Here is a 13,419-nt window from a genome sequence, read left to right as displayed (position 1 = left end):
CACCTTTAAGGGTATCAAAGCCCTTTCTGTCTTATTATATATATTTTTTTGTGTGATCATTTCAAGGCTGATGCAAATGAAGTTTTGGCTGCTACCAAAGACCTTAATCAGCACTTAAATGGATCAGCAAAGCAGGAAGAGCTAAAAGAGGATCTGCTGAGAAAATTGTCCTTCCAGGCTTTTGGAAACCTGGCTCCCATGAATGCTTTTATTGGGGGGCTTGCTGCACAGGAGGCTATGAAGGTAGTGTGTGCATTTTGTGAGCACTTTTCTTTTGGTTTACTTGTTTTACTAAGTTTTACTGGCTTTGCTGACTGTCCTGTTGTCCTCAGGCACTTTCAGGGAAGTTCATGCCAGTTATGCAGTGGTTGTACTTTGATGCCTTAGAGTGTTTGCCAGAGGAAAACGCAGATGCCATACTTACTGAGGAAAACTGCAGCCCTGTAAGTTGCCTTATTACAAAGATCATTAGTGGCCTACAGACCACTAACCCTTTTCACTCTGGATTTTATCTAACTGGACATGTCTGTGTTTTACTCGATAACAGAAAAACTGTCGTTACGATGGACAGATAGCTGTGTTTGGGTCTGAGCTGCAACAGAAGCTTGGAAAACAGCGGTATTTCTTGGTGAGTTGCCCCCTTTTTTTCAACACTTTTGTCTAATTCATCTACAAGTGATAGGTTGCCCTAACCCCTTCCCTCAAAAGGACGTACCCGTTCATTTTCTGGTTAAAGTGGCTACACCGGGGCCATGGCTGTAGCTAAGATATAGATATATAGATAGATTATATATCTCTATATATCTAATCTATCCATATCTAATATTTCTGCCGGCAGTGCAGTACAAACTAAAAAACTAAAGTAGCTGGATTGCTTTTACATGCGGCAGGAGGAGGGCCCCCCTCCTGTGTCCATAGACAGTGCGGCCCCACGCTCCCTCATGGGATTTAACTGACAACAGTGGGAGCCAATGACTTCTGCCTCCTGCAAAGCCTCTGAGTGGGGAGAGCCACTACAGACGGACACTGCTCTGGATCGAGTAAGGGCTTAGGTAAGTATAAGGTGGGGTTGAGGGTGCATACTGCTACCCAAAAAAAAAAAACATTTTTTATTTTTTTTTACCTTTTTTAATGCAGGGAATGCATTAAAGTAAAAAAATGTTTAGACTTTAGAATAACTTTTAAAGGTTTACTAAACCCTCATGGTTGGTTTGTTTTTTTTTTTTTTTTTGTTTTTTTTTTTTTCCTTTTTTTCAAAAACATGTCATACTTGCCTCCAGTACGTTTTGCACAGAGTGGCCCCTATCCTCCTCTTCTGGGGTCCCCCGGCGACGCTAGTAGCTCCTCTCCGCATCAGGAAACCACCCAGGAGAAGCGCCCTCCTAGGTCCATAGACGCAGAAAGCTGGACTCGGCCCTGGTGCCCGCGTCATTGAATTTGATTGACAGCAACGGGAGCTTAAAGGGGTTGTAAACCCTTGTGTTTTCTCACTTTAATGCATCCTATGAAAAAAACTTCTGTCACTGACCAATCCCCCGTTTTACTCACCTGAGCCCGTTTGTTCCCATGCCGGAGACACGCAAACCCTCTTTGGCCAGGGTCTCGGCTCTTGATTGGATAGATTGATAGCAGCACAGCCATTGGCTCCCGCTGCTGTCAATCAAATCCAATGACGCAGGGGGGCGAGGACAGCATTCTGTGTCTAGGGATGCAAATGCTGGACTCGGGAACGTGCCCCCCGACCCCAGGGAGAGCGCTTCTCCTAGGGGGTTTTCAAATGTTGGGGGACCCCAGAAGATGACTACCAGGCCACTTTGTTCAACACAAACTGCACAATGGAGATAAGTTATATCTTATTATAAAAAAAAAAAAAACCCTTTTTAATGCATAGGATGCATTAAGGTGAAAAACAGGAGGGTTTGCAAACCCCTTTTTTAATGTACCATTTGTTTGTATCGCTGTTCCAGTCTAGATGTTTTGAATTTGATGTGCATGTTGCAACAAAGCTGTTATGACATGGATCGAGTATCTTCAAATATGTAGATGTTTGTCACAATAGGTTCACTGTTAAAAGTGATCGATGAGTATCTCTTGCTCTGGTGTGTTTTTGGTGGTTTTTTTTTTTTTTTTTTTTTTTAATTTCTATATTTTGTGCAGGTTGGTGCTGGTGCCATTGGTTGTGAGCTGCTGAAAAACTTTGCTATGATTGGTTTGGGGACTAAAGAAGGCGGAGAGATCACAGTCACTGACATGGACACCATAGAAAAGTCTAACCTAAACAGACAGTTCCTTTTCAGAACGTGGGATGTTACGGTGAGTGGTGGCACAAGGGCAGGTCTTTACTTTTCATCTGCTGGCACAGTTTTTTTGTTTTCATAAAATTACAGCTTTAACCCTTTTGGTGCAGGCTAAAAAAAACCTCTAAAAGTTTGCCAAAAATAGCGCAGAAACATTTAACTTGAATTCTGTCCCACCAATAAATGACAGAATGTAATTGCTGTGTCCTCTCTCCTAACAGAAAATGAAATCTGAAACTGCTGCACAGGCCGTCAAACAGATGAATCCTGACTTGAATATCACTGCTCACCAGAATAGAGTGGGACCAGACACCGAGAAAGTTTATGATGATGATTTTTTTGAAGCACTAGATGGTGTAGCTAATGCACTTGATAATGTGGATGCCAGTGAGTGATTGATCATTATTACAAGTTTTTTCTGTCTGATATGACTAATGCAAACTGAGCCCCTTGCTGTTACTGTGTGACTTTCACCTATTGATGATAAAATGTACTTTATCGTACATCACGGGACACAGAGCCACAGTAATTTACTGTATGGGTTATATGGCACATTCAGGTGATGGATACTGGCACACCCTAACCAGGAAGTTCAATTCCCCATATAACCCCTCCCCTTTTCCGGTAGTACCTCAGTTTTTTCGCCAGTGTCTTAGGTGTTGGTCACGAGTAAAGATGTGCTATGCCCCGCTGGAATATTCCTTACTGGGGCAAGCCAAGCAAGCGGATCCATTCAAAGTGTCTTTTCCAGGCCGATTTGAATGGTACCCGGGCTTCGTGTCCAAAGAAAAGAGGTTTTACCTGTAAAGCTTCTTTTTTTAGAGGGCTGGACCCCGGGATCCAGTATTTTTTTTTTTTTTTTCCAGCCATATTCCTGGCGGGGTGCTTTTTACAGGTCCAGGGCTGTGGATCCCCCGATAAAAGGGGGCCCCAGTCCCTGAAGGTTTTCTAACAGAGTCCACCAGGAGTGGTGAAGATTGGGTCTGTTATTGCAGAACCCTGCAGCTGAATAAGGTAAGGGAGATTCCTAAGGAATTTTTCTAATTCTTGTTGGCTTTCTCCTCCTTTAAAGTAAATGTTGCTGTGCCTATTGTCACCACCGGGGCCTGTCAAGAGCACGTACCTGTTCATGCTAATCAGTCTCGCCTCTGTGTTTTTTAAGCTGCACGCTTCCTCCAGCCCTGGCTCCAGGTAAAGTCGTAGGAAAGGGAGGTTTTCTTCTCCCAGCAATGTCCCCCCCACCCACCCACATGGATAGCTCCTCCAGCAGAAGGAGCATGGCGCTACGTGGCGGTGTACCGCGCCGCTCCTGCCGCCATTACGGCGGTTCCCTTCGGCAGCGCTCCTCCTCCATGATTTCCTGTCAGGATTGGAGCCCGTCTCGCGTGGGGAAACAATCTAATTTAAAATTGCTGAAGGAGGGGGGCACGGTGGGTGGTTGGAGGAAGGGGGCAGGGCTTAGCGACATTGGCACGTATTGAGCGTCCACAACCTGGGCTGCATAGCTATAAAACGTACCTTTTTCAGGTGCATACAGCTAAGAGGGACACAGAGCGGACGGATGGCATGTGAGTGGGTGATGCAGGCATTCCCAGGCACATTTACTTTTAAGCATCAGGCTGAGTTTAATAGCGGCAACAGTTGCTGGCTTTTGCTCGGGCGTGGGTGCATTTGTTTTGTGGTACCTCTGATTTTGTGCTCAGCACCATCACCAGAGGAGGTGGTTCAAATGCCACAAAGACCAAGGACACGAAGGGGTCGTCTTCAGGTCCGAAGGACCCTCCCTCTGTGACACCATCCCGTTGTAAAAAGGCTGGTCAGAGTAAGCCATCAGGGCTGCAATTGGTTCCAACACTTCAGCCCCTGTCTGTATAACTGAGCAGGTTTTCTCCTCAGCTATGAGTGGTTTAGAGGAAAGATTAGTGGCTTTAATCGCATCTTCACAAAGTGGAAGAAAACACAATAGGTCCCTGTCAAATACCCAGGATTCTCAAACGGGGGAACAGTGGGAGGGGGAAGATGAATCCCCCTCAGGGGACCGTGAACAGGCTGACAACTCCTCTTCCGAGGAATCAAGTTGGGAAGGATCTTCAGCTTCACATGCTGAGAAGTTGCTGGTGCAATTTCTTACTGAAATGGTCCGCTCCACATTTTAAGCTACCCTTAACGGAGTCAGTTGAAGAGCCCACTTCCTGTTTGGGTTCACTCAAGCCTCCTCAAGCTTTGCGTGCCTTTCCTGTCCATTGATTACTAGAAAAGCTTATGTATTCTGAGTGGTATCACCCAGATAAGCACTTTTCCCTCCTAAAAAGTTTTCAACACTTTATCCTATGGAGGAAAAAAATGAATGTGGTGTATACCAGCAATTAATGATGCTATATCCTCTGTGAATAAAAGTTTGACTTGTCCGGTTGGCAATGCTCAAATGCTTAGAGATCCAGCTGATAAATTGGAATTCCTGTTAAAAAAAAAAAAAAAAACGCAACATTTTTTTTTCCCTGGCAGGTCCAGTGGCTCAACCTGCAGTGGCAGCGATTGGGGTATGTCAGTCCTTGAGAGACCAGTTGAAACAATTGCTCAAGGGGGCCCCTGAACAGCAGGCCCAGGAATTGGCAGAGCTGCCAGCTTTGTGCTTTGCAATTGACGCAATTAGAGATTCTATTCTTCAAACCTCTCGCCTTGCGCTTGGGTTGGTACATATGAGTAGAATCTTATGGTTGAAAAGTTGGTCAGCCGAAGCGCCATGTAAAAAGCTCATACCTGGTTTTCCTTTCTGCAGTGAAAAGCTGTTTGGGGAGGATTTGGACAAATATATCCAAAAAATATCAAGTGGGAAAAGTACCCTTTTGCCAGTTAAGAAAAAGAGTAAACATCCCTTGTGTAAACGGGCTTTTTCTCCGGTGCCAAGGGCATCAGCCTCCAGGCAGTCGCGATGGCCCCCGCTGTCAGGTTCAAGAAGTAAACCTCAGGGTCAACCCCAGGGACAAAAGAGGTCCTGGGGGATGAAACCCGCAAGACAGAACACTAAAGCCTATTTATGAAGGGGCGCCCCCGCTCGCTCGAGTTGGGGGGGGGGGGGACTTCTGCATTTCTCAAAGATCTGGCAGGAAGAATTTCGGGTCAGATGGGTGGTCTCCACAATAGCACTAGGTTACAAACTAGAGTTCTGAAGTTCCGAGAATTCCCGTTTCCTCAAGTCAAATGGTAGAAGCCCCCCCCCCCCCCCGTGGGTGTACCAAGATGGCTGCCACATGACTTCCTGTGCGCTGGAAGTGACATCATCCGTCTTTGCCCGTGAGACTGATTCAGCCACACGAGGATGCCAGGCATGGAGAGAGGCCTACTGTGCTTCCCACTTTAGCAACGGCCGGAAATGACCTGGGAAAAGCGGGCTACCCCCTGCCATGAGATCAGCCTGCTGTCGGCACTCTACCACCAGGGATGGATTCGTCTGAGCACACATCCTTCTGCAACTAGGAAGGCACCGTACACTGAAGCTACAACAAATGGGGAGATGAGAGGCGGTCCCTTCTTGCTTATCTGTAAGTCCCTAGCAGAGGGGCCCAGGATGACCCAAGCCAACTAGCTGCCCAGAAGCACTGCCCCTGTTAGAGTGACCTGGCCGCCAGGAGGCCCCTGCTACCTAGCACTTAGGCCAGACAAAATAACAAACTACTTGCTTTTGAAGTTCCTGTCTGGTCGGAGGACACGCATAATACTGAGGGGCTGTGGCCTGTGGGCAGTCTTTTATAATGTAGATCGTGTGTTTCCTGTGCTAGGTGAAAGGGGACTCTGTGTAAGATGACTGGGAACGCCAGAGAAAATTTCATTTTTGTGACTCCCCTCGTAAAATTCCTTTGATGGTACAGCACTCTTTTGGAGTTTGCTCCCGACACTGCTTTATTATGAACTGGTGGCCTATGCAGTGAGAGAAGCTTTTATGCAAAGAGGACTGCTCATAGGAGGGCTCGACTTTTCTTACTTAGTGTCCTCTTGGTAGGTGACGCTTTTTAACCCTATCCGTCACAAAGAGAAGCTGCGTTTGTCAATGAACTCAGAGAAAGGGATTTTATGGTGAGTAACACAAATCCTGTGGTAGCAGCTGCCTTGGTGTTTGCATGCAAATTCATTAACCAGACTTTATATAATATTTTTTTGTCTATTAAGTCAGCCGTTACAAATTCTGCAGCTGCTGGCTTTTAAAATAAGGATGCTTACCTGTCCAGGGTGCTGGCACTAGTTCTGGGGGTCCCCAAGGAATTCCCTTAATTTTCAGGGATTTCCTCTCACTTCTTGTTTTGGCTATGGGACAGGAAGTGAAGGGAAATCTCTGAAATGGGACACAGATGGCAAAAGATTGTCAGGGGTTATAACCCTCACTTGCTCTATCCAAAATGAAGAAAAACAAATATTTTGCTTATAGTTCCACTTTAAAACAAGCACATTACAGTTGTGAAGCCATTAAATGGAGATCTGTTTGGTTTAGAGACTGGCACTGCAACTGGACTTTGACAGAATGCTTTCCCTCACTCTTGTGGTGTTTAATTAGGGATGTATATGGACCGTCGCTGTGTCTACTACCGAAAACCGCTTCTGGAATCCGGAACGTTGGGAACAAAAGGGAATGTCCAAGTTGTCATACCTTTCATCACAGAGTCCTACAGCTCAAGCCAGGATCCACCAGAGAAGTCTATACCCATCTGCACCCTAAAGAACTTCCCAAATGCCATTGAACACACATTACAGGTAGGCTGATCTATAATGGGCAATGTATGACAAACATGGGTAATGCACTGAGATTTTCTTTAAAGCCGAACTCTGGGCAGAGCTGTAACGGGACTTTTATAAATATTTCTAGGGCTGGCTACCATGCCTGCTTTTTACCGCATTACTAGTTGTGTAATAGCCTCTTGGTAGTTCTACTGTACGAGCTGAAGTGTAACTAATTGATTCTATGCAGTGGGAAGACACAGTTGGCTCAAACTCCCCTTCACTTTTTGAACCTAATTTGATTACCAGACAAGACTGTACTACCCACATTCACACACATTGCGAGCACCAATGTCCAATTGCAGGTTTGTTTCATCAGCATCTAACAGATAAAGTATTTGACATTGATGTATCATTGATTCCTCCTTCTGGGGCCCAGGCATAGCTGCGCTTTCATCTAAAAACCAATAACGTCAGATTTTCTAAATAAAGCTGTAGCTCCTTTTTAAAAAATTGAGAAAAGAGACATTCTTGTCTTTAACCACTTGCTGTCCACAGTCTGTTTAAATACGCCCTGTGACTCAAGTGGTTAAAACCACCTCACAGTTGCAGTAGAAACTGCGATCTTGGTAATGTTTTATTCCGCTGGGGATTTAGCAGAAGTTTTCAGGGCTACATGCTCAGTTAAAGTGGTTGTAAACTGCTGGACTTTTTTTTTTTTTTTTTTGTACCCTGCAAGGTAATGTCATAATGTGCTAGTATGCATCACATACTAGCACATTGTTAAACTTACCTTTTTAAAATGAAGCCCTTCCAGCGCCAAGATGTCAAAGCTGCAGGCACTCAATCTTCTCACCTGTCTTGCTTCTGGGTTTGCGGACTCGGACTCTGGGACTGGCTAGAGCCGTGATGACGTCACTCCCATGCATGCGCTGACATTTAAGGCACAGGGCTCTGAAGGAATGCCCAACTGGGATGTCACTGGCTGCATGGACAGAAGATATCTCCTAAACGCACATTTAGGAGATATTTACAATACCTATAGGTAAGCCTGATCATAGGCTTACCTATAGGTAAAAATCAGAGATGGGAGTTTGCTTCCACTTTAACACTGTATGTATGTGTGTGTGTATGTATGTATGTATGTGTGTATATATATATATATATATATATATATATATATATATATATATATATATATATATATATATATATATATATATATATAAATTACACCCAACACGTCCATAAATGCTCTAGGTTCTGTTAAGGTGCCGTTACCAATGGAGGTGGCTGACAAGTGTCGCTGCCTCATGAAAGTGACACACTGCGTAATTATTAACACAACTCTACCACTCCTGTGTGAACAGCACTGTGTGGTGCCATTGTTATATTCATGGCAGTTATGAGGCTTAGAAAATGCTTAATAAATGCCACATAAACGCATGGTATTGACACACCTGTGAACAAGCTCATAGAGATTTGTTTGTTGCCCATCCCTTATTTGAACTGCTTATTGATGACCCAGAGGTAAACCGTCTGTTTCTCAATGGATAAGAAAGGAAAGTTTATATTTTTGTTCTCGCTGTAAAATCCTTTTCTTGAAGTCCATTTAGGGACATGGGTCCCACCCACTGTATATCTGATCATGCTATCTGTACTGCTTTGCTACAAAGCGTGAAACATTCTGTTAAGTAGCGTTTCCTGGACTTGCCTGTGTTTTGGAAAAAAAAAGAAATGTTCACTCCTCCTCCTGTAGATGGCATTATAACCCAAAGGGGAAAGACTGTGTGTGCCCTCAGTGGTATTCAAGAAAATGATTTTACAAGGGGAGTACAAAAGTTTTTTTTTTTTTTTTTTTGTTTGTTTTTTTCCTTTACATCTTTTTCATTTTTTAGTGGGCTCGAGATGAGTTTGAGGGTCTCTTCAAGCAACCCGGAGACAATGTTAATCAATATTTAACGTGAGTAATTCATTTTATCTTAACATAACCTGTCTGTGATAGTCTTCTAAAAACTGCTTTCATTTGTAGGCGTCTGGAGAATAGGGCGCTCTGGATAACAAGGATACTTTAACAAACAGTACATGGCTGGCTCTTGAAATGTGATGAACCACAGCAGTACTTCTGTAGAGGGTAGCACACTCTATAGGAAAAACAAAGTGGAGAAGAAATCGCTTTTAAGTTCAGTAATAAAACAATTTAATGAGAAGGAAGGGTTAAAAACACTTACAAGATGGAAGTGGAAAACGGCCATATCAATGAATCTATAACGTCCAGCGGGATGCCTCCTGGGAGTAAAGACAGCTGCAGGTGGAAGTCCCAGCCAACCATCGGTGGTAAACACTATCTCTGATCCAAGATGGAGAGGCGTGCTGTCAGGACCAGCACAGAACCAAGGCATCCGCAAGGGACGTCTGAGTGGGCGGGACATGTTTTGGAGCATGCCCAGTCGCTCCTTCTTTAAACCAGTGAGCGACTGGGCATGCTCCAAAACGTGTCCTGCCCACTGACGTCCCTTCCGGTTGTCTGGATTCCATGCTGGTCCTGACAGCACGCCTCTCCATCTTGGATCAGTGACACAATGTTTACCATCACTGGTTGGCTTTCACCTGCAGCTGTTTTTACTCCACAGACGTCCTGCTGGACATTATGGATTCATTGACATGCCTGTTTTTCACTTCGATCTTGTAAGTGTTTTTAACCCTTCCTTGTCATTAAAGTGTTTTATTACTGCACTTAGAAGCGCCTTCTTCTCTGCTTTGCTTTCATTTGTAGAGTCAGATCTTCACAGATCCTCTCCAGAGCCTAATGTGAATGTGAACACTCAACCATAATAATCTTCTCCAGCGGTTAGTTCTTATCGTGTAAGTCGAGCAAAAAAAAGACAAATGGAGAACTGATGTGTTTTAGCCCTTTTGTCTAATCTAGTTTAGGGATAGGAAGTGACAATTCTTGCTGTTTTGACTTCTATTTTCTATTTATTTATTTAAATTTTTTTTTTTTTTTTAATCTTATTTCTCAGAGATCCAAAGTTCATGGAAAGGACTTTGAAGCTGCCAGGCTCTCAACCCCTCGAGGTGATAGATGCTGTTTACAAGAGCCTAGTTACAGACCGGCCTAAGAGCTGGACAGACTGCGTGTCCTGGGCTTTTAATCATTGGCACACTCAGTACTCCAATAACATCTGTCAGCTGCTGCACAATTTTCCCCCTGAACAGGTGTGTGTCTCCTTTAAATCAAACACAGTGAAGTCTGAAAAAGACTTTGTAAAACATGCAGAGTTCTAAGAAATTCTGTTAAGGTGTGTGTGTGTGTGTGTATAATATACAGTATATCTTTTTATATGAGATGTGTGTTTTCAATGAAAAAGCAGTCACTGCTATAATAACTGTCATCTGGCAATGAGCCTGATTGATGATCTACAAGAAATGTGACAAAAATAGTACCTGCTATCTGATTAGTTTCTGTTTTTTTTATTTAGCTGACCTCATCTGGTGCTCCTTTCTGGTCTGGTCCCAAAAGATGTCCTCATCCTTTAGTTTTCAATGGAAACAATGTAAGTTCTCTATATATTCTAATACCTTTGTTCTAGTTTTTCCAGTGGAGCTTTAAAAATCTGACATCTTTTTCTGTTGTTTCTAGTCATTGCACATGGATTACATCATGGCAGCTGCTAACCTCTTGGCAGAGACCTACAACGTCAGTGGATCCACGGACAGAACCGCTGTGCTAGAAATTCTAAAAGCTGTCAAAGTGGTAGCGTTTACACCAAAATCCGGGGTCAAAATCCATGTGTCGGACCAAGAGATGCAAAATGCTCATGCCTCCCTAGGTATAATCACTACACATGTTCGCTTTAGTATACAGCTGTTATTAAAATGTTAGTCTTGCATAATGGTAAATTGTGGCATGACCTCCTGTTAAAGGGGTTGCAACAAGTCAAATACTCTATTAACTTGTCATTTTTATCACACAGCAAATGTCTGTATAATGGGAAAAGAAAATGGGGGAGACTAAAAATGAAAATCATTTAATTGGCTTTCCAGCACAGGATATACTTGAGCGTTGTTGAAAAATACTGAAAATGGCAGGCCACCTGTAATCTGATTTATTTAGCAGCTCAGTGCTGCTGTCTATCTGACTCCCCTTTTGTCTATGACTTGTGTGGTGAAGGATGGTTATTGCTGACTAATTTCTTAGTGGAATACTAGCCAAAAACGGGTATTTTTATGTCCTTTATCTGTAACCCCTTTCTGATTGCTATTGGTTGCAGCATTTTGTACATTTGAGTTTCTTGCTGACGAAGATTTGATATCAGTGGAATTTTGTCCCACTGCCATACAGGCTACCGTAGCGCTCTAATTTTAATGCTTTTTCTCTGATAGATGACAGCCGTCTAGAGGAGCTGAAAAACAGCCTACCCCTACCAGACAGTCTTTCCGGTTTCAAAATGTTTCCTATTGAATTTGAAAAGGTAAAGTGACTAGATTTTATTTATTTAATTTTTTTTTTTTAGGCCTCGTTCACACTATATGTGCAGAAAAACTGTTTGGGGCGGGGGGCACTTGCAGAGAGACAAGTTTACATCAGTTTTCATGTGCGTTTCAGTGAAATTTTTCTGTACGTTGACAGTTTTATTTATGTACAGATAGACGTCCCATCCTGTGTCATCTATTTATTTATTTTTTTCCCCCATTCGTACAGAGAGAAGAGGACAGTTTGGATAGCTTAATGCTAGTGTTATTGCAGAGCCTCCCTTTACATCAGAGTCTCCGCACATTACAGTACAGTCCCCATAAGCGCCACCCTTTACATTATAGTCCTCATTAAACACCACTTACATCCTAGTCCCCATCAGAGCTCCCACATTCGCGCCCCCCCATCAGGCTAGGTTCACACATTTGTGGGTTGGGAATGCATGCATAATCGCATGTGTCCTTGACCCACAGGCAACATGTGCTGCTATTTAGCAGCAGAGTTGGGTTCCAATAATTCTTAACGGCACTCCCACACGTTGGAAAATGCAGCACATTTTCATGTGTGCTAAACTGCATGGTGTGACGCAGCACGTGGCTGTGTGGTGGTGTTTAAAAAAAAAGGGGGGGGGGGGGTCTGGGGGATGTTTTCCCTGCTTTCCGCATCTAAAGGCCCCTTTCACACGTGCTTTCCACATCTACAGGCCCCTTTTAACCTAAGGCCCCTTTCACACTGGGGTGTTTTTCAGGCACTTTAGCGTTAAAAAAAGCGCCTGAAAGAATCCTAATCTGCAATCCCAATGTGAAAGCCTGAGTGCTTTCACACTGGGGCGCTGCGCTGGCAGGGCATCAAAAGTCCTGCAAGCAGCTTCCTTGCAGGGCTTTCGTGTTTTTGCCACCGGGCTGGGTGCGCCGATGGCCCGAGCCCTCTCACACTGCCAGCGCCCGAAAAACGCCCCAGTGTGAAAAGGATCTTAAGCGGCGCTTTACCAGCATTTTTCGGGCGATGGCAGTGTGAAAGGGCTCGGGCTTTCACATTGGGATTGCAGATGAGGCTTTTTTTTTTTTAACCCTAAAGCACCTGAAAACGCCCCAGTGTGAAAGGGGTCTAATGCGGCACGCAAGACCTGCACAGGTGTGAACCTAGCAGTGTCCCCCACATTGCAGCTCCTCTATTAGAGGTCCTCCAATCAGTGAGCCCCTCATCAGATTCCTTCAGTCTCCCCTTACCAAGGGCTGGATGGGAGCCGGGACTCAGTGTAGTAGTGTATTTTTTTTTTTTTGTTTTTCTCTCTATGCAGTGAGCTTCTTTTGGTTAGTTTAGGTGTGTAGCTGTGCGGAAAACTGCAGACATGCTGCATCATTCCACAGAGCTCTGCACAACACCTCACACCAGCATTTTTGTGTGAATAAGACACACGAAAAACAATGGTTTTCTGTGTCTTGCCAAGACTTGCGTTTTTCTAGTGCAGCTCTCTGTTTATGGTGTGAACGAGCCCTTCATCTTTTTACGTGCTGGGTGTTCATGATTGATCTTGTCTGTTACAGGATGATGACACCAACTTCCATATGGACTTCATTGTAGCTGCTTCTAATCTGCGGGCAGAGAATTACGACATCCCACCTGCCGATCGACACAAGGTAAGTGTAATGGGCTGGGTTCCTGATCACCCTATGATGAGATCTGTACCTCACACCTGTAAAATCAAATCCCTAGGTCAGGGTTAAGTCCTGAACACATTTTCAAGATGTAATTTTAGGTTTATGAGCAGAATGTACTTATAACTTAGTCCTTGAGCGACAGCATGGCTTTTTTTTGGGTGAAAGTCCTAATTCTTCATTGAGGGTGAAAGAATTTTGTTTTTATTTTATTTTTTTTAATCACTGATAATGTGGTCTGTAAGTAAAATCTAGGTTATATGATGTACAGCTGATG

General features: G+C 43.9%; 1 protein-coding gene across 5 annotated transcripts in view; it reads left to right on the top strand.

The window, feature by feature from the left end:
* Positions 1–13,419, top strand: part of UBA1 (ubiquitin like modifier activating enzyme 1) — a 60,353-nt gene that overhangs the window by 42,797 nt on the left and 4,137 nt on the right. For all 5 annotated transcript variants that reach the window (XM_073599781.1, XM_073599782.1, XM_073599780.1 and 2 more), the window contains exons 11-22: positions 67–243; positions 333–443; positions 548–628; positions 2,158–2,313; positions 2,519–2,684; positions 6,847–7,043; positions 8,906–8,970; positions 10,031–10,226; positions 10,490–10,564; positions 10,651–10,840; positions 11,394–11,482; positions 13,032–13,124. In XM_073599781.1, the coding sequence (XP_073455882.1) occupies positions 67–243; positions 333–443; positions 548–628; positions 2,158–2,313; positions 2,519–2,684; positions 6,847–7,043; positions 8,906–8,970; positions 10,031–10,226; positions 10,490–10,564; positions 10,651–10,840; positions 11,394–11,482; positions 13,032–13,124 (1,596 nt within the window). The remainder of the gene's footprint in view (positions 1–66; positions 244–332; positions 444–547; positions 629–2,157; positions 2,314–2,518; positions 2,685–6,846; positions 7,044–8,905; positions 8,971–10,030; positions 10,227–10,489; positions 10,565–10,650; positions 10,841–11,393; positions 11,483–13,031; positions 13,125–13,419) is intronic.

This window comes from Aquarana catesbeiana, linkage group LG09 (genome assembly GCF_042186555.1).
Source record: "Aquarana catesbeiana isolate 2022-GZ linkage group LG09, ASM4218655v1, whole genome shotgun sequence".
Classification (NCBI taxonomy): Eukaryota; Metazoa; Chordata; class Amphibia; order Anura; family Ranidae; genus Aquarana; species Aquarana catesbeiana.
Note: the sequence above shows the minus strand (reverse complement) of the source record. Positions and strands in the feature narration are given on the sequence as shown.